General features: G+C 41.4%; 1 protein-coding gene across 1 annotated transcript in view; it reads right to left on the minus strand.

Annotated features, from left to right (window-relative positions):
- slc1a7a (solute carrier family 1 member 7a) overlaps positions 1-18,046 on the minus strand; it is a gene marked incomplete at its 3' end in the record, with an annotated part of 51,611 nt that extends 33,565 nt beyond the window's left edge. The window contains exons 1-2 of the mRNA XM_080440745.1: positions 17,942-18,046; positions 5,537-5,616 (exon numbers count right to left, since the gene is read on the minus strand). Coding sequence (XP_080296871.1) covers positions 5,537-5,616; positions 17,942-18,013 — 152 coding nt within the window. The 5' untranslated portion in view covers positions 18,014-18,046. The remainder of the gene's footprint in view (positions 1-5,536; positions 5,617-17,941) is intronic.
- Positions 18,047-22,293: the final 4,247 nt, after the last annotated feature.

The following is a 22,293-nucleotide window of genomic DNA, read 5'->3' on the forward strand; positions in this document are numbered from 1 at the left end:
AGCACCAACATGGATCAAGTCACAAAAAAGCTTGTTTCCATTGAGGTCCATTAAAACAATTGATTGATGAATTGGTGACCCGATCAATTATGGTTCCCCAACAGGCGGCCATTTGTGGCCCGCGAGGGGCAACTCTCCGGCCGCACCAACCCCTGTCAAAAAAAAAATTAAATGAAAAGAAAAAGAAGAAAAAAGCTTTTTCCCCTTTTTTTTTTTGGGGGGGGGGGGGGGGGGGGGTGGGGGCTAGTGAAAGTTACAGGTGTGATATGAAATGTGAGCTTACCATAATCACAGTAATCCTTAATCATATTCCATCATATTCAAGGGCTTTTGGAGAGAAATGAGACTCCAGTCACTTTTAGAGCACTGCAGAGGGGAGGTCAAGGTGTGTGTCTGTGTCCAGCTGATGCTTGTTGACGCTCGTTGATGCATCAAGGAAGGCAATTATGTTTCTGCAACTGTCAAATCACTAGCTGCTGTTATACAGATACATACTTTTCAAGCACACTGTAACCAAATGAATGGTTGGTTCTCAACTTATTTTGTTTCAACTTTCAAGAGTGCATTTTTTTCCTTGTGTGACCCTCAACACAGGATTTAAGAATTCCAGGGCTAAACTATTAGTACCACAACCTATAATAATTATAATAATGGTGGTAAGAGCAACAACAACACTAGTATCTGCACTGTCACTGGAGAAGCGGGAACGCCCCCCCCCCCCCCCCCCAAGCCCCAATCTGTTCGCAGGTTGTGCAATGTTGTGGCCCTCGGCTTGGTACCCTAGACATACTGTAATTTAGCCCTTGGGGAAAACTAATTGGGGAACCTTTGGCATGAACAATAAAATTAGAACGTGTTTCGTCACTGTGGTATACTTTTTTTTTTACATTCCTGCCCTCCATCAATCCAGCCTGCTTATAACCCAGCCTTGGGGTTTCCTTTTTTTAGTGTGACAAACACATACTGTAAATCCCTTGACCATCCATAAGTCAAATAACTTTGGGGAAGAGCTTTGGCAATGGTTCTTCAAAAATAACAAAATGAAATAAAAGAAAACGTCCAAGTTGCTCCAGTGCCTTCATTCCTTTTGCTGTACAGTATGTGTGTGCTGCTCCTGTGCTGCAGCCAGACCAGCCTTAACTTGGCTAAACAACTTCCCATATTTATTTCTTCATGTGGCTGTTCAACCACTGAGGATTCAGCTACAAAAGACTTACTGTATTTTCATCTCATAGTAGCCTATATTTTGTTTTAAAATAGGTTGCATGTTGAACAGAAAACACTGCATGGGAGCTTTGTGGAATAGCACCGTACAATTACCAGACTCTTTCACAATGGGTAATGCAAGACCCTTTCCACTGAGGATCCCCAACATGGTATAGATTTATGACAGCATACAGTACAGTATAGAGTGTAGATTATATCAAAAGCTTTTGTTTTTCATGTGACAGTAAATGTCTGCTGTTCTGTTTGCAATATTGCCCTGAGGTGAATAGTTGAGAAGATTCAAAATGTTGTTTTCTTTTTCACATAAGGAATGATCTGGATTCTACTTGTTTGAGAGATATGGGTCTCTATTTTAGGATAAGTGGAGGCGTGCAGCAAATGGGTGAATCGACAATTTCCGGAGGCAAAGGGTTTTCCCCTGCCAGTGTGTGTTTGGTATTTTGTGGACTCGCCGTGCATCGATGTGGAAGGAGAGGTGCAGTAGGTGGTGTATTTACAACAACAAAAAATCTTTGGATTTTTTTGGGGGGGAATTACAAAATGTCATTACAGCAATGCATTGATGTTAAAAAGAAAATGTACTTTGTAAGTTTGAAAACAATTTTTAAAAGCAATTACTCCAGTACTTTAACTCAAGTACAAATTCGACTGAGCAAATTTCAGTTGTAGTAATATTTGATGTAGTGTTCTTCACTTTGGCACTGGGATTGAGTACTTTGTCCACCACTGTTGTTGACACCAGAATTGCACTGTGCTGCTGGTTTGCAAACGACACACAACCCTTCCTGCAGCTCTCCTCCCAGCGCACTGTAAGTCTTCAAAACTCCAAACACACGCAGGCAAGGACAAACTCACCAAAAAGTGCCAGCTCAGGATGGCATTACACAAATATTACGCTGGTGCCGTGGATTTAGGGCATGTGCTGTGACACAAATCTAGGTCAGCTGGCTCTCTGTTCATTTCTACTCAGCGGTAAAACTCAGAAAGTATTGGAAGGTGTTATGTCAGGTAGATTTTCAATGTCCCCCTCACTAGAACGAAAGAATCCCATTTAATCCGGTATTGAAGAGCAGTGCATTACAGCTGGCATTTGCTGCCACTGAGAACTTTTCTATTGCCAATCTTTGTGTGCTGGTACAGAAACTGTAAAAATAAAAATAAAAAAGAAGAAAAAAAAAAGTATATGGAATGACTACTATCCCACAAAGACAGTCTGTGTCTACAATGAGTACACACTAACACATGCAGCAATCAAGTTTACAGTACCTACCCGAAAACGGAAGCAGTTAAGACGAGGAAGCAGTGAATGGACTGATGGACTGACCATTGGTTCTGAATAACGTGCCCACCATGGGATAATATGGGTTCTGCTTTGGCTGGTGGGCAGATGGCATTGAGGGGGATCAAAATGGGGACAAAAGGCTGGCTACAGCCATACTATAACGTGCAGAGAGAGAGAGAGAGAGAGAGAGAGAGAGAGAGAGAGAGAGAGAGAGAGAGAGAGAGAGAGAGAGAGAGAGAGACAGAGAGAGAGAGAGAGACAGAGAGAGAGAGAGACAGAGTTTGTTTTTGTGGAAGGTCTGGCATTATGCGAGTACAAATAAAGGATTGAAATAGGGCCACAGAGCGAGAGACGGGAAAACAGTCAGACAGATATAAAGGATTTAATCAAAATCCGTGTTTACTTCTACGGCAAGGCTGCTGTGACTGCAAGCCCCATTGGAGGGGGGGGGGGGGTGTAGTAATAAAAGCAGCTGTGAGGCAACGGAGGCCATTACTGCCATCATTCAGCACCTGTACATGACAGAAACACCACTCTCCCTCTCTATGTGGACTTTACAGCAGTGATCTCTCACACACAAATACACACACACGCACACGCGCGCACACGCACGCAGGCAGGCAGGCAGGCAGGCACGCACACATGCACACAAATACACTTTATCTATCAATTCCCCTCTGTTCAGCCAACATAAAAGGGTTATCAATTGGATGAAATAGGGTAAGGCAGGGAGGGAGAGAGGTATAGCGATAGAGAGAGACAAACAGACAGACAGACAGACAGACAGACAGACAGACAGACAGACAGACAGACAGACAGACAGACAGACAGACAGACAGACAGACAGACAGACAGACAGACAGACAGACAGACAGACAGACAGACAGACAGACAGACAGACAGACAGAGAAAAAGAGTCAGAAAGAGACGGAGAGAAACAGAGAGAGAGAGAGAGAGAGAGAGAGAGAGAGAGTGTGGTGGGTGGTGAAGTGGGATTAACTTCTCATCTAGTCATGTGATTGTGTGAGCGTGAGTGTGTCTGTGTGTGTGCTTGGGTGCGTGCATGCGTGTGTGTGTGTGCGCGTATTCTCACACCTCGGCCGGTATGGTCATCTGTATCATAATGAATGAATCATGATTAATCACAATTCATAACTATGCCTAAAATATGCCAATTTTCACTGTATATATTTGTGGGAAGGGAAAGATAAATTACTCTCTCTCTCTGCCTCTCTCTGTTTCTCTCACTCTCACTCTGTGATTTGAGCCGTTGCCTACGCAAATTGCGTTGTCTTTTCTGGCAAAAAAAAACCATTTTCTCCTATACCCATATAGGGCTACTAACAGGTTATCTTTCCATCTTCTTTGGATCATTGTTTAGATCTATCAGCCGTCAGATAACAGAGTGAGGACTATAGTGCAGAGTGTTAACTCATTAACTCAGTTATTTTGACACCTCTAAATGAATCGCATACATTTAGAATAACAGTTATGATTGTTTCACTTATCAGTGAAAGGTCTGAGCTCATGAGAACAAAAGAGCAGTCTTTGAAATAACAAGAGAAGAGAGAGAGACATCCGTGACATGTTTAAACCGAGAAGGAAATGTTCATTCTAGTTCATGGGGATTGTGGAGAACACATCAGCCCACCTGTTTTGATGAGACTTCATCAAGAGTGCAGCTTTATTGCATCAGCGCCTTACTTAAGGGTGTATTTCATTGCGATCTTGTGATTATAGTGGTGCACCATCTGGTTCTCAATGTTGGGCCCGAGGACCCCTAGGGGTTCCAGGGGATTGAGGGGGTTCCCAGGGGATCTCCAGCTAAATTAACCCACGTTTACAGCCATCTGGAGACAGTACTTTAAGCCCATAACACCTAGATATGGAAGTGTAACCATGTCAAAAGGTAATGCACACAAAGCATGTATTGCATCTTGCAGGAGCGAAGCACGTTTGCATATTCTCTCTGAAGCTAGGGCCTTGTTTTGAAGATACTCAAGGCACCATGCAGTGCCCATATACCTGTACTTCAAAAGAGTAGGAAACGCCCACAGGCACAACACCAGAGGGAATTCCGCTGATCTCATTCCCCCCAGATTCGGCACGGACATGGGGATGAATTCATTTGACTATTATGCCACCAAAATGTGGAACCCAACCACCAGCCATCAGAAAGTGTGACCCTACCTACCTTCCTTCAAAACCGCCATAAAAGACCACCTGCTTGCAATTTGCAACTGGAGCTAGACAAGTCTTCTAGCTTGACAAAAGAAATTACCCCCCACCGTTTTTCTGTAAATATAATTTTACTCCTCCTAGTGTTGATGATTTCTTGTACAGTATTATATGTCTTTATACTGTATGTCTTGATGAATTAAATACATAGGACCACAATGGAAACAAGGAAAAAAAGGCTTTTTGAGTTATCCTTTTAGCATTATTGTATAACTGTACCTCTGTACTTTTTGCAAATGAAGTATTCAATCAAAGCTGCGTGCTTTACTATTATATATTCACAAAGTCAACTCAACGATATGCTGTTCATTTGCATTTTTTCCCCTTTCCACAAAACATGAAGTAAAAATGCACAGAGATCACACAGTGCAGAAACATTATACACACTCACAACCATCCTAATGTGATGGACAGTATGAGAATAGGCAGAAAAAAGACAGCACATGTACATTTCCAGGAATTATAAACAGTGTGCAGCACTGCGGAGGCGTAGTCTAATGGCGGGAAATGGTGCATTCTCTGCAGCCTACGGCCTGCAGGCGGAAAGTGACCATGATGATAACATCCAGTATTACTCTAGTGTAGACCACCAGGCTGTTTGATTCCTTTATCCCCTTGGATGTGTAATGTAATGTTATTTTGTTTATTTTACACAAGGAGGTGAAATTACTTTCACGGAACTCAGTGCAGCATAGTTCTCGCCCCGTCCGTTTTTAATGTGAGAATTTCTGGGAACTCAGATTAAGTATAGCATGATAACTGTGTGTTGTAGAGTAGCGCTGCACTTACCTGGATACAACGAGTGGTAAAATTAACATCTTCAACATCCTCATCAGAAGCTCTCCAGGGAACTGGAAGTATTTCACCTCCTTCAAAGGATGAAACATGAGAGAGAGAGAGAGAGAGAGAGAGAGAGAGAGAGAGAGAGAGAGAGAGAGAGAGAGAGAGAGACAGAGAGAGAGAGAGAGAGAGAGAGATTAGGAAAATAAATCATACGCTACCACATGAGTAGCTATAGCTGACGAGAATTTAAACACTTAAACCTCAGACGTTGTTGACCGGTGTCCCTCAGGGGTCTATATATGGTCCCCTCCTTTTTTCCCACTACACCAAATCACTTCGCTGAAGGTTACCGATCTACAAGTTCACAAAGCGCCATGTTGCGACGCGTTGAGAGCTTGAAGATCTGTACTTTTAGACAAATGTTCGCCTATTTTGCCCATTTTTGCTGAATGTTTGTCTATTATGACAGGCCCAAGAATGCTAGGGTTCTTTACCACCCCTGCATTTTCTGGGGAAAGCTTTCGCAGAAATTGGCAGACTACAAGCTCACATCGGCTGTTTTCCTTCTAGGATATTGAATGTAGAGCGCAAAACAGAAAAGACACTACTATAGAGCCCTGGGGGTGGTTAAACTGACATATTGACAGTTAAAGGTAGGGTAAGTGATTTTCTTTGGTTAAAATAAGTGTTAAATAGCTCTATATTCTGATAGTACTCATTGCTAGAGTGTTTGTTCAGTAAAAGGAGTCTCCTTGTCTCTCCAGCTCTTTATAAAACAGAAAATGCATTTTCGTTTCAGTTTCAGTTTCATTTCCAGTTTTATCCAATCAGGATAGAGAACTCAATCAGGATATAGATTAAACAAGTGAAATTGGAAGTGATGACACTAAGAAATGAGCAGACAAAATTGGAACTGGAACATCATAAAAAATGAAGCTTAAAATGGGTACTTTTCTGTTTATAAAAGAGCTGGAGAGACGGGGAGACTCCTGTTACTGAACAAACACTCTATAGCAATGATTACTATCAGAATATAGTGCTTTAACCTTTTAACAAAATACTTTTTGTTTTAACCAAAAAATATCACTTACCCTACCTTTAAGTAGTAATTACTGGTCAGATAATTGTGCATAGGCCATGATTTTACACACTTAATCTATAACATAATGGAGACTGTACTATATGGTACAGTAGAGCATATAATTGTTGGTCCCTTTTGTCCTCATTTGTATTCATGGGTTGCGACAGTCCCCAGTAGTAACTGTTCATTACGGTGGGTGAATGGCAGCTTATTCATGGAAACCCTGACCCTGTGGTGCGTTCAGTTCCTCTGGGGATGCAAGTAAAGGCCACACACAGCATTAACTATGACACCTACCAGTGGTGGAAGAAGTTCTCAGATTTTTTTCAATTAAGTAAAATTAGCAATAGATACCATAATATAAAAATACTCTGTAACAAGTAAAAGATCGGTATTCAAAATACAAGCTCACAACGTGTCGCAATGCAACGTGTTATGAGCTTAAAGAACAGCTATTTTCGAACAGCAAATAGGGCTTAATTGGTTAATGTTTTGTAATAATAATCTAAATCTGCATAGTAACTAGTAGCTAAAGCTGTCAAATAATTGTAGTCAAGTAGAAAGTAACGATATAGTGGAGTAGAAGTTTAAAGTATCAAAAAGTGGAAATACTCAAGTAAATGTGCCTCAAAATTGTACTTCATTACAATACTTGAGTACATGCACCTACAGTGTAAGAATCATCAGTGGCTTTTGGAGCTATGCTATACTAGAGGCAGTTGGTTTACAAACCCACAAGGCCAAAACCTTGTGTTACAGATGTACAGTAACACAAGGTTGCATAATGCTTACATAAGGACTGTTAAAGGTAGGGTAAGTGATTTGCAATTATTCAAATAATTGCAAAATGGGTCTATGTTCTGATAGTGCTCGTTACTATAGAGTGTCCTGTCCATATAAAAAGTCTCCATGTCTCTCCAGCTCTTTATAAAACAGAAAATGTATTTTGTAGTTTTTTTTTTTTTTTGTAGTTTCATTTCCAATTTTATCCAACCAGGACAGAGAACTCAATCAGGATATAGATTAAACAAGTGAAATTGGAAGTGATGACACTAAGAAATGAGCAGACAAAATTTTAACTGGAACACTATACAAATTAAGCTTAAAAATGGGTACTTTCTCCTGATTGGCTGAGATTTTGACACCTACCGAAAAATGTATTTTCTGTTTATTAAAGAGCTGGAGAGACAGGGAGACATCTGTTACTGAACAAACACTCTATAGCAATGATTACTATCAGAATATAGTATTTTAACCTTTTAACAAAATACTTTTTGTTTTAACCAAAAAATATCACTTACCCTACCTTTAAGGGTGTATATTGTTGTTTATTTTGTTTATTATTGATGGTGTTTCTTTTGAGTGTGATATATTTTACCCTGCTGTATCTACAATACTTCTCTTGCCCTGTAACTGTATCTTAACTGCTATGCTGCCTTTGGGGATTGAATTTCCCTTGCGGGATCAATAAAGGTTATAGCTTATCTGAACGCCTCATTGTGAATAATTAGATATCGCTTCATTGCTTCACCACATGAGTAGCTATACAGTAGCTGACGAGAATTTAAACAATTGAACCTCAGACGTTGTTGACCGGTGTCCCCCAGGGGTCTATACATGATCACCTCCTTTTTTCCCACTACACCAAATCACTTCGCCGAAGGTTACCGATCTACAAGTTCACAAAGCGTCATGTTGCGACACGTTGTGAGCTTGAAGATCTGTACTTTTTGACAAATGTTTGCCTATTTTGTATCTACAATACTTCTCTTGCCCTGTAACTGTATCTTAACTGCTATGCTGCCTTTGGCGATTGAATTTCCCTTGCGGGATCAATAAAGGTTATAGCTTATCTGAACGCCTCATTGTGAATAATTAGATATCGCTTCATTGCACGGATTTGGTTGGACTGAGTTTAAAGAATCCTACAAGTATCCCAAATCCCTGTCAAAGTTTGCATTTGAGATGTATAGGGGAAGACCAGGGATGGTTGTCACACTTTGTACTCTGACTTGAATTGCTCATCAACAACACATCTGGTGATAATCACTCCTACATTAGAAGGAAGCTTAAGGTCTTGGCTTGAAATGGGTATAACCTTTTCCCGCATAACTTATTCTATCAGGAAGTTATTAGCCATCAAAGTCACTTTGACACATTGTGACAACCTTACCAACCCCATACCGGGGTAGCTTGTCACAATGCACAGGGTTGGTTGTCCCTATAGTTAATCAATGGGATGTGATTTAAAAATGTGATTTAAGAAAAACATTTGTAACTTTTTAGTTTTTTAAGGTAGAGACACACAATAAGTTGACTAGAAACACCATCCCCAATACCCAAGGCCCTTTATAGTTGTAAACCATTATTATTTTTAATTAGTTGTCACATCAGCATGTGACAACCAGCCCCAGAGAAATTGAGACAACTAACCTCACCTGACCATGTGACAAACTTTCAACACTAGCTGTCACATGGCCGTAGCTAGCCAATGACACATGGCATCAAAATGAAGCTATTGACTTCCTCTTTCTAACAAGTGATTTGTTAATATCTGTATATGTTTCTTAATATCCTACAAACCTTTATTACAAAACCAACACCAAAATAAAAAGTTACTCCGACACCTAAAAAAATACATAATCTCATCTCACATCAATGTCTTTGAAACAAATTCCCAGGTAGAAATGATGTTGATGTTATGTAACATGACTGATATCAACATGGTGAAACAGCGCCCTATAGTTTGGCTGTAATAAGCACTGTGACAACCAACCCGTGTGACAACCATCCCCGGTCTCCCTAATTATTATGACTTTGATAACAAGGGAAGTCTGGAATTCTCTGCTGAAACTGTTGCCCCCGCGACCCGACTCCGGATAAGCGGTTGAAGATGGATGGTTGGAGCACGGAAATGAATGGCATTTTAAAGTCGATTGATTCATAAGGAAGCCCATATGAGAGATAATTGAGAGATAATTTTGAAGAGAGAGGGGCTCATCTCTAGCATGACACTCAGCATGAATTTCCATTCCATTCATTTATTAGAATGTAATGACCGTAACTAAAGACTCAGGGGCTGGAGCCAGGCAGCTCATCTGTATGAGAGGCAGGAGTGATTCATAAGGAAGCCCATATGAGAGATAATTGAGAGATAATTTTGAAGAGAAAGGGGCTCATCTCTAGCATGACACTCAGCATGAATTTCCATTACATTCATTTATTAGAATGTAATGGCCGTAACTAAAGACTCAGGTGCTGGAGCCAGGCAGCTCATCTGTATGAGAGGCAGGAACACAACATGAAAAGGACAAATAGAGAGAGAGTGAGTGTGAGTGAGTGAGTGAGTGAGTGAGTGAGTGAGTGAGTGAGTGAGTGAGTGAGTGAGTGAGTGAGTGAGTGAGTGAGTGAGTGTGTGTGTGTGTGTGTGTGTGTGTGTGTGTGTGTGTGTGTGTGTGTGTGTGTGTGTGTGTGCGTGTGCGTGTGCGTGTGTGTGAGAGAGAGATCTCACAATTTTTACCACAGATAATGGAATAGTGTTTAATTAGTGTTCATGTACAGTACCAGAGGTTTGGTTACTATGAAACGGAACGAAAATGTTTTTTATTTCATATATTCTTATTCTTATTTTGTTACTAAATGGAATATGATTTTATCTAGTATATAAATTGTTCCGCACACAATGCCAACATGTGTTTGTGGGGAGGGTGAGTGGGTGGGTGTGGGAGGGATTTTCAAGCTAATGCAGCCTGACATGTAGCCTGACATGTAGCCTGACTCACACACATTCTGAATATTATTCAGAATCATTCACTCAGGTGTTAAAAGGTGAACATGGCACACTGCCTGTGTTGCATTTGAATGTAATTTATATGACTGAATCACACCCAGTAGCTGAAAGAGCATTTAACAAGCTGCTGTGAGCCCAGATCCTCAATGTTTTATTGAGTGTCTCGGTTGAGCCTTATAATTGCTTTTCTTTTGCACTTGTTGATACTATGACTGGAGGTGGTTCAGCTGAAATGATCATATGCTCAATCTAGCATAACGTCACTGTGCGTGGAAACCTTGTATGTCCAAAACCGTTATTTTCCAGGAAATGTTAATTGTTAATACTTTTCATTGGTTCAATATTTATAAAACCCACAGACAGACTTAACCATATTTTCTTTAACTTTCAAGCTTGATCTACAAAACGGCTATTTTTGCTACTTTTGCGTGACACTGCAGTATGACAAAGTTGGGCTTTTGTTTACGAAAACAACGTAAAACGTTGAAATGTAGAGATATAAGGTTTCAGTAACGATTTCATATATGACTGGAGGTGTTTCAGCAGATATGATCATATGCTCATATTGCACAAGTCAGTTCTTATTCAGTGTTTGAACAGCATGGTCTCTCTGTTAGCAATGGGAGTTGGCGCTGTTTGAGCCTGTGGGCATGAATATATATATAGCGAGCACATATACATAACTAATCATAATATCTCATCGGAGAGATAGAATATTTATAATCATATCATATATTATATGATATGATTATAAATATTCTATCTCTCCGATGATGACCTAGTTACTGTCTGTACATGCACGAAACGCGCAACAAAGACAATATGAGAGTGACAGGAAATGAATTGTGACCAGCCTTCGTGGCAAGTCATGAATGCATATCAACAAATTATGTGTGCTGAGGCATACAGACATGTAGACACAAACACAACCTCCCGTGCCATTCACGATATGGCCTACTGTATGCAGGGTTCAATGTGTTAAAGACATATGTTTTTCATTAAATTGTTAAATTGTGATATTATCAAACCAATATCAAACGATATTAGTCCACATTTAAAAAAAAAAAAAAAGGAAATGCATGAGTGTGGGGATAAAATGTCAAAATTGTAATACAGCAATGCAAGTATTGATATTAAAAAGAAAATGTACTTTGTAATATGTAGTTACTGTCTGTACATGCACGAAACGCGCAACAAAGACAATATGAGAGTGACAGGAAATGAATTGTGACCAGCCTTCGTGGCAAGTCATGAATACATATCAACAAATGATGTGTGCTGAGGCATACAGACATGTAGACACAAACACAACCTCCTGTGCCATTCACCATATGGCCTACTGTATGCAGGGTTCAATTTGCTAAAAACATATATTTTTCATTAAATTGTTAAATTGTGATATTATCAAACCAATATCAAACGATATTAGTCCACATTTCAAAAAAAAAAAAAAGGAAATGCATGAGTGTGGGGGTAAAATGTCAAAATTGTAATTGTAATAAGTAAAAAAAGAAAATGTACTTTGTAAAATGTACTTTTGAATACTCAAGTATTTTTAAAAGCAAATACTCCAGCACTTTAAGTACAAATTTGACAGAGCAACTCTCAGTTGTAGTTCAGTATTATTTGACCAGGAGTATCTATCCTTTGACTCAAGTGCTGGGTTTGAGTACTTTGTCCACACGGCATCTATGTATGAATGCAGCCTGACTGTCTATCCTCAACTTCACCCTGCCAGCTGCTGCTGCCGGGAACAGAGTCCACCCTAATCCAACACTACTGCTCTTTATACTTAGAAACTCCATTTAAACCCCCTGCCAGAGGAAGAGACAGGAGGGTGAGAGGGGGATAGTGAGATTTTTGAGTGGTTCCAGTCAGTCATATTTTCACCCCAGGGTTCCATTGTTGATTGAATGATTGAGCACTTTGTTAGAAAATAAAGCCCAAAGGCTTGTTTCCAAGGCTTTTCCAAGGACTGTAGTTTTTTTTTTGAAGGGTGTCTCTGTCCATTTGTTGAGTGTGAACACTTTTTCTTCACGTGAACATCCTGCATTATGTGTCAGATCGATACAGGCGGTATGCAGGACGTTGAGTGATTTAAAAAGGCCGTGCTCCCCAGAACGACTTAACTCACACACCTGGCAATATTGAGCACACACAGGTTTAGTGATAGAAAATTGCTCATAACATGTCAACTGTGGAGTTTTGTGAAACAAAGTCTTTACAGAGACAAAGTATAACCCAAGCTGTCCATAAGAGGTGCGCTATTGGTGAGTTTATCGTCATTTAAAACAATCAGATTGTGTGTGGAGTTTGCATGTTCTCCCCGTGTCTCTCAGGGTAGTTAATACCCTCACAAAAACATGTAGAAATCCTGGTCGCTATAACGCCTCCCCCATGACAGATGGAGGAGAAGGGAACTGGTTGGAATAACGTGTTCCTTCCACGCGCTACAGCCAACCAGGGAAACTCCCCCCTGTCAGGGCTCGGCACTTGCCTCCCTAGGCTGGTGAGGGGAGTGCAATGCCCAGGATCACTTAAAAAATTGGTACCGGGTGAAAAATAAGGGTTACAAAATCACGGGATAAAAATGTAATTAAAAAGAAAGATCAGATTGGACTTTTCTGCCTCATGAATGGGGTTGTCAATGTAGGGAGTTTAGAGGTTATGGCTACTTGTATACCTTCTTGTCCCCTTTTTCAATAGAATAATCTTCTACGAAAGGCTGAAATTGAAAAGTGTTCTAAAATAATAGGGAGAGCATGTCAGGGCCTCAACTCGAACTGAACCCAAATGCAGGAACTCAAACTCCACAGACATTATTTAAGTTAAAGAATTCACTTAACATACGACAAAACATACAATCGAGCATCACGATAGTTCAGGCAGACATTCAATCCCCCTTCATTCTCATTTGCAAACAAACACAGACGCACAAAATCCCAATGGTATATTTTGGCTGCATTTTTAAGCAGAACACTTCACCGTTCCTGGCCTGCAGCCTGTCGGTGATCTGCTCTCCCTCCACCTCCCCAACTATCTCCTTGTCCAATTAATCTACAGTGTAGGTCTAAATTAAATGTGTGATTCTGTGGATTGAATGATGTTATATAATCTGTATCTTAACGTATTTCCTTGGAATGGCTTAATGTTATGTTCGTGCAATAACTGTACCTCTGCTTCAGGCGGGTTAGTGATCAGATTCTATGTCATGCTTGCGCAGATAATCTGTAATATCACAGGAGCAGCGTCACACCGCCAAACTGAATGCAATATCATTGCGATTGGTTAATCCTGATGAAAATGTCTGACTAAAATACATATTACCAAAACAAACATCACTCAAACATGAACACATGAATTACTCTCACAAACACAACTCAAACTGACAACCGACAAACTAGAACCTGACATTCAAACTAAATTACAAACCACCAGCAGCGAAGTCTTTATAGTGTCTAGGGCACATCATCCACTCAGGGTAATCAAGGCAATGGGGAGAGGAAAGCAACAGAGGGGCATTCGGAGGAATTAGGGGAATTGTAGTTATTTATAGTTGTCAAGCCAGACAACTACAGTATTCCACAATCTTTGAATAATTACACCCTCTGAAAACGGTACAAAGAAGTTGTCATAATTGTCATTTCCGTTCATGAAAAATATATTACAAAACTTCTTTAAAATATATATTTATTTTTAGTACTTCTGCCCGATATGCTTCGACTCATTTGATTAATTGTAGGAATTATCTATGAGACTGCAAGGATGAAACTGAAGTGTGTGTGTGGGGGGGGGGGGGGGGCATCTGCTTTACAGCCTTGAACTGTTTCAGTACTTATGAAAATGTGTGAGTCAACAGTCTGTCTCTACAGACATGGGGAATTGCTGCTGTTCATAGTTTATAATGTTGTACTGATGAAGGAGAATGATAGAATTGTTGGGGATTTGATGAACTCAAATAAAAATCAGAGCTCACCTTTCTTGAAAACTTCAATGATGGGAGCTTGTTTATTGTATATTTAAATCCCCTTTAGCTACTACATCAGCACTAGCTACTCTTCCTGGGGTCCACACAATATTACATTATATTACATGAAAACATATTACATGACAGTGTAAGAAAACAGCAAAAAATTACAAACAAAACGTTTTAAAAACCAATCTCAATTATATGGTGCATGTGGTAACTCATAACATAAAACTGATACTGTACCTCAGGCAACAGTATAGTTATTATAACAAACATTTTCACCCACTTTTTCACACTTGTATACCTAAAGTTTAAGTTGAGCTGAAAGTAACTGCTGTTGTTTACATGGTGAATAAAATTTAGAAAACTCCCCTGGTGGGCTCCTACTCAGAAAAGACAAAGGCAACTATTAGAGACTCTCTCATCTGTTCTCATTATGTCACGCACACACACACACACGTATGTGCCCATAATACACGTATGTAGACACATTCACACTCATTCGTGCATTACACATGCATGCACAGGCACATGCGCAGGCACATGCATACATGCACGCACGTGCGCATGCACACACACACCCTCTAAAATGTCTGTGTCATCATGACTTTTTACAGATCTTTTCATTTTGCCATCCTCTTTTGTCATATTTTCTTTTTTTTGCCAATTCTCTGCTGTGACTTCATCTTGTGCTCCAGCCGAGCCTTTCTCTCAGACAGATGCACTTTTCCTAGAGGCCCATATTTCCTCTCTCTTTAAACAAGCATCTTTAAACTGCCATCATTGGAGTAAGACGTATCATCTAATTTGATTCATAAGATCTCCCGCCCCAACAAATCAAATGGTATAACATATTAAATGGATAAATCCATCCCATTGTTTATATTGATCTATTCATCACACATCAAAGCAAATTAAGTGAAGCAATGAAGGACAAGTGGAGTGTGATATAGGTGCCTGACCTGCTCTGCATGTGATCACAATGATTACATACAGGGAGAGAGGGTCATGTGACACTACTGTGGCTGTGTTAAGGATTTCTGAATAAGTTGTCATTTAGAACTCTTAATTCTGTATCAGTGTGACCAGTTTGCAGTTAAGAATAAACTTGGGGTCTACATGGCCTTAGGCTACATAGGATACACGTGTCCTTCCTTGTCAATACAAATAGGTGTCAGAACATAGTTTAGCCGGTACACAAATAGAATGAAGCCATACTGAGAAGGAATGTGTTGTCACATGGGATGTCAGCTGTAGTCTATAGGTGCTGGGGGTTTGTACACAGGCTAAGACAGGCAGAAATCATCGGTCTTCATTGTTGCAACAATATAATACAAATCATTCATGCTTTATATGGTTATGTGTGTCTTTGTTTCTGAGGATGTGCTGACAGATTTCCACAACAGCTGTGCCCTTGGCTCCCACATCCAGGAAATATCAAAATCGGTGGAATAAGCACCAGAAATAAGATAACATTTTCAAATTGTCGAAAAATAAAATAGGTGTGTTTAAACTGTTCCTCATAAGTTTAACAGGCAATCCCAAAACCATTAAATTTTGAATAACATTGTTGTTCAATATAAGAAGAAAACTGCTCAAACACAAAGTTAAAATCAAGCCATCAGCTTGTGGCCATTGTTGTGAGGCAGCAACTAATTTTTAAAAGAATTTGGAGGTTTTCTTTCTGTCTTTCCGGACACACAGACACACAGACACACAGACACACAGACACACAGACACACACACACACACACACACACACACACACACACACACACACACACACACACACACACACACACACACACACACACACACCCACACACACACACACACACACACACACACACACACACACACCCGCACGCACGCACGCACGCACGCACGCACGCACGCACGCACACACGCACACACGCACACACACACACACACACCCACACACCCACACACACACACACACACACACACACACACACACACACACACACACACACACACACACACACACACATTTTTTGTATCTAGTTACATTCTGAATTCTCTAATGTGCCATAATCATTTCTGCTTGCTGTTGAGCGTGGAGAGCTTTAACCTGAAAGGGTTACACTGGAATAAAGTCCAGCTATTTAATTCCGCTCTCTGCACTGTCTTGTGTGAATTATATAAGCCAACATGAGCAGGGCGTTGTTGAATTGAAGCTTGCTGTGAGTGATTGACAACTAATCTCTCTCCACCAGCAATCTCTTACTGCGGATGCATTGAGAATAACCGAAGGTCAATCTGCGTGAGTGACGGAATACTGCTAACAACCCCCCACTCCGGCCCTCACATGGAACATATATTTTGCTCTATGCATGCATCTTTCCAAAGAGTCTCACGATGGTTTTAAGTTCAGTTTCAAGGGGAAAGCCCAAACCTTTCCACCAGTGAGTCCCAGGGTTTGGGTTCAATTGGATACTTCCAATTGACATAATGTTATTCTCCAGGTCAAGGCCTTTCCATTTCCAATGATTCCTTCGGATTTCTGATTAGATGAAAATGTACTCATATCATACTCAGTCATAGCTTCAGTTCTTAAAGGAGTAGTTCACCCAAATAATGATTTATGAAGCATTGAATTCATGGAGATTATTTAGTTTTTGTCACATTCCTGAGACAATAATTGGATTATAATAATAAAGATGCTAATGTATCTGGTAGGAGACACAAAGGAGACTCTTTGTGTCTCCTACCGGAGAGACCTGGACCTGGAGACCTGGAATGCGATAAAAACAAAAAAATCAACATCAATGTTGTGAAAACATCCCAGGTGTTGCTCTTGCTATGACTGGTACCAGCTAAGCATGACCGCTCCCCTATATCTTTCTAAATAAACTGAGCTGTACGGAATTTTCTCTGGAAATGGAAGAGCAGGAAGGTCACTGCTTCTTTATGGCAGCGTGATGGCTTTTCACTCAGGTGCCAGGGATCCGAATGAGAATTTGTTTACTCACCAAGTACTGTACAGCAGTGGTTGTCAAACATTTTTATATCAAGGATGATCTACAGTACAAGTTCCCAACGCGTGGAATCGTGATGCGTTTGTGAGCTTGTAGATCGGCTAGTGTTTAAAATGGAGTCCAGTACAGTATGCTTCTGTGTGTCCTCTGTGCTGTTACCTGTCTTGTACTGCCGACGGTGTATAGTGTTGTATAATGTATATTGTATGCTGCAATCTTATTTATATATATATTTATTTACACATTATTATCATAATATGATGTCTCTCCATCATGCTGTATCTACTGTACTTTTGTTTCTCATTGTCCTGCAACCTGTTCTTAACTACTGAACTGTCTTTGGCGACCGCATTTTCCCCCGCGGGATCAATAAAGGTCTTATCTTATCTCACCCACTGGAACCTCCTCAAGAACCACTAGGGGTCCCCGGACCAAACTTTGAGAACCAGTGCTCCACGGCGCCAGGAGGGTTTTTGTGGCGGTATGTGTGTGGGGGGGGTAGTATGGAGAAATCTGAAGTTAGGTAACAGAGGGAGGGCCAGGGAGACAGGGTGTTCCAACCAGAACTGACCTGCTCGGAGAGCTGCTTGCCCTTCAGGTGGAATCCCAGCAAGCAGCCGATGACCACGGCCAACACGGACATGATGAGCAGTCCATTCTGCTTGCAGACATTCTTCACGCGGGCCCATTTTTCCTGAAAAGACATCCTCCTCCTTCTCCACCACCTCTGCCTCCCGGTCTCGCTTGCAGGTCTTGCAGGTCCTGATTGTGAACCCTGCGCCCCAAAACAGACCCCCCCCCCCTCCTCTCTGACCACTCTTACTTAGCCATGAAGACAGGCATAGTCTCACGGCCAGTGCATGCAGGGAGACTGAACGCAGGGGGCAGCAGTGGTGTTGGGAAGAAAAAGATGGTCGGTTGTACTGTATATGAGCTGAACTGACCCGAGAATGAGGGAGAAAGTGGGACGAACTGGAAATTAGACGAGGCCGAGAAATTCAGTCAAGGAAAAGATGAACAGAAAGACGATGAATACATGAAAGATAAGTTAATGAGCGGGAATCAAAGTCGGTTAATGGTGGGGGTGATAAATCCGGAGGTATTTGTCCAGTGATAAAGCACTTTAGTAGTTTCTGCGTTGCTCCATGCAGTGAGCTGCTTCCCCTGATCCCCTGAGAGAACTGAACGCTCCAGACGCTCTTACTCTGCCTGTCCCCTCCCTCTCTCTCAACCCCACCCTCATCCCCCACCACCATCTCATTTCCCCGTGCGGCCAACAGGGGGCTCTGCGACAGCTGGCGATATTGTCATCAGGGTTAATACTACCGATCCTATTAGGCCGTACTGTAGGACTGAAGGCTGGATTAGAGAGCTCTCTGAACAATTGGACGGCAGATTGTTACAAAAAGAAAGAAAAAAAAACAATGGCACAAGAAAGACTGAGCTGAACTGCACTGTGCTCCGCCTGGGGAGAGGTAGAATGACATTTGTGATGAGTTATTGACCTGTTAGTATAGGCTATACACTATACAGTGTACACAACAAATGACCATCCATGCTGAGCACACACTGGTTACAGAAAGCACATGTGGCGTGAGCATGCACAAGGTGTGAATGTACACACGCACACACACAGCATGTGTACACACACACACACACACACACACACACACACACACACACACACACACACACACACACACACACACACACACACACACACACACACACACACACACACACACACACACACACACACACACACACACACACACACACACACACACGATTGTTCATGCTTCAGGTTCTCAAAAGGAGCGTTATTTTCATTTGACTAAATTAATTCATGTGCTTCATCGTAAGGGTGGATAGCATAAATTGGATCTGAAAGGGTAGAATAACATTGGTTTGGCACATGAACATTGATTAAACTATTCCATGAGATAAAAAGTCAGTATGTCTGCATGTGCTATACAGTGCGTGACAACTGCCAAGAGCAACTGCTTGGCCTACAGTATAGTGTCGTGATCAGAACGCCTTTAAGTCGGCGTCTTTGGCACACATGAAGAGGTAGGTACAGATTGCTAATGTGACACCACATGGTGAGGCCTATACATATAGGTAGATTAATTGCCTCCCATTCACACTCACACACACGAACGGGAAGGAACCCTATGATCTCTGGCAGAGCACGAGTAGGCTGACCTAGAGAGATTGTCGTTACACACTGAGATACCTTTTAATCTTTATCCCGTGCAACCTTAATGAACGCACAACGAGGGCAGGAGGGCACACCTGTTCACCTGTAGACATAACACAGGCTGTAAAGCCTGGGAGAGAGATGGTAGGGAAGGGAGACTGTCTTTTTCAATTATCCCACTGACAGACAAGCTGGTGACCTGTGCATCAGCATGCAACAGGCTTAAGTCGTTAACTATGTACTGTTGTACTGGCACATGCAGGGAAAAGCAAACATACAGTACTAAACATAAACATAAAGGTGCTATCAAACTTGCATCCCTCCTATGCCGAGGGAGATATTGTGTTTCTGGTCTTCAAGGTAAGGCAACTGTCTTTGTATTCATTCATACACAGAGGTAAATCAAAGTGCTTTACAAGGTATATACTTCAAAGACATTGTAGTAGAGTGGAATGTACTGTGATATGCATGGGTTGCGAGAGTAGGAAGCAGGAAGTAAGAAAAGACCGGGTGAAAAGCCGGGAACGCAGACTGTATGGAGGAGCTATTTTGTTAATAAAACCAACTAAGAACTAAGAACTGTTTCATCATAGACACACACGGGAACTACAAATTTCACGCCCACTTTTGAGAACTATGAAGTATGAACTGCAGCTGCCAATGCATTCCCTATGAGAGGATATGAGAGTTAGCCTACTTTTAAAATATTCCTACATTAACTGGAGACGATATTGATTTAAATAAAAAATATTATTCCAAATGTATGGAGTGTCGTTGTCAACATATCTTCTTAATAGTTGATGTGTTTCACATTTAATTTTCCACTTTAATGGATTACCCATAATGTTAACACAGCAGAGGGTAGACGAATACAAGTTGTGGAAGGACTCGTACACAATCTTTGAATTAGCCAGTGGGACTGAGGATGCAGAAGATGCCGTACTACTGCGTACTATCATATTGGAGCACCAACTCAGAGGATTTGCCAACCTCCCGGCTACATATGATCAAGCAGTATCTGCTCTTGACAGAAGTTTCACGCCACAGAGAAATTTGGTTTTGTAACAAGTTTAGACTGAGAGCTCAATGCCCTGAGTCCTTTGATGCCTTTGTTAATGCTTTGAGAGACCTAGCAAAGTCAAGTGAATTTGGCGCACTTGAAGATGACATGCTGAGAGATCAAATTGGGGAAGGAAAAGTGTGCAATGAAGAGACGAAGGGACAAATTATTGCAGGAGGAAGATCTGACTTTGGACAGAGCTCTCAATGTCGCTAGACTTTTTGAAGCAGCACATGCAGAGTCTAGTGTGTTCGCAGAAGACAGTGTCATTACAGACAAGATTCATGTCATTGAGGGAAATAAAATAAAAAACTGATGGGCAGAAAATCCTGCTTGCATTAAAGATATTGACGCCTGGGGGACAGGTGAATGTAAATGCAGTGGATGAGACAGAGATGCAGCCAATTAGCGCAGGAGTACAAGTCACTCTTTAAAGGGCTGGGACAGATTACTGGGTACAGTCACAGAGCAACTGTTGATGAGAAAGTCCCAGGCTCAGGGTTTGAGGAGGGTCCTTTACCAAATGATAGAAGCTGTAAACCAAGAACTGGACAAAATGCTGGAGGACGGTATTACAGAAAGGATGAATGAAGGATCTGAGTGGATTTCTAACATTCTACTCACACTAAAGAAAGACACAAAAGAAGTGAGACTATGTGTACGTAGATCTCAGAGAAGTAAATAAAGCTGTAATTGGAGAGAGACACCCAGTGCCAAATGTAGACAGCATAATACAAGCAGTGCAGGGAGCAAAAATATTAGCTAAACTGGATGCTAGAAAAGGATTCTGGCAAGTGTCAAGACACCTGACTACTTTCATCACTCACAGAGGGTGCTATCGTTTCTAGAAGGTTCCCTTTATATTGTCAAGTGCACCTGAGGCCTACCAGTAGGCTATGGACTCATGGCTAACAGGGTTACCAGGTGCCGTGTGCTACAGTATATGGATGATGTGATAGTACATGCTGAAAATGAAAAAAGAACTGGAACAGAGACTGAGACCACAGAGATGCCACATAGATGCAAAGACAGGAGTCTCACCCTGAATAGAGAGAAATGTGTCTTTGGATTACATCAGATTGAGATGCTGGGACGTGTGATCTCAGCGGAAGGCATAAAACCCGGAAAATAGAGGCTGTCTGTAATGCACCGAGATCTGAGAATGTGCAGCAGTTGCGCTCGTTCTTAGACATACTGTATGTGGATTTCTGATTAAATTTATTCCAGACATATCAGAACCACTCAGGAGACTAACACGGACAAATCAAGAGTGGGAGTGGACATCAGAGACAGAGAAATCATTCAAAAAGATGAAAAGAGCGCTTGTAAGTGAACCCTGCCTGGCGTACTACAAGATCGATGCACCCACTGTGGTCATAAGTGACGCAAGCCTGGAGGGACTGGGAGCAGTCCTGCTACAGGAGAACAGGCAGATGGGCAGAATAAACCAATCGCTTACGCAAGCTGCTCACTGCTTTTCCCAGACAGAGCGAGAGGCTCTAGGATGTGTATGGGCCGTCGAACACTTTAGAACATATCTGTGGGGAGGCAAGTTTACTCTTCAAATGGATCACAAACCTGTCATTTACTTGTTCAACCCAGAGAAGGCTACACTGTTGCCACTCAGAATTCAAAGACTGGGATTAAGATTACAGCCATATGA

This window comes from Gymnoscopelus braueri (genome assembly GCF_963280865.1).
Source record: "Gymnoscopelus braueri genome assembly, chromosome: 10".
Taxonomy (NCBI): domain Eukaryota; kingdom Metazoa; phylum Chordata; class Actinopteri; order Myctophiformes; family Myctophidae; genus Gymnoscopelus; species Gymnoscopelus braueri.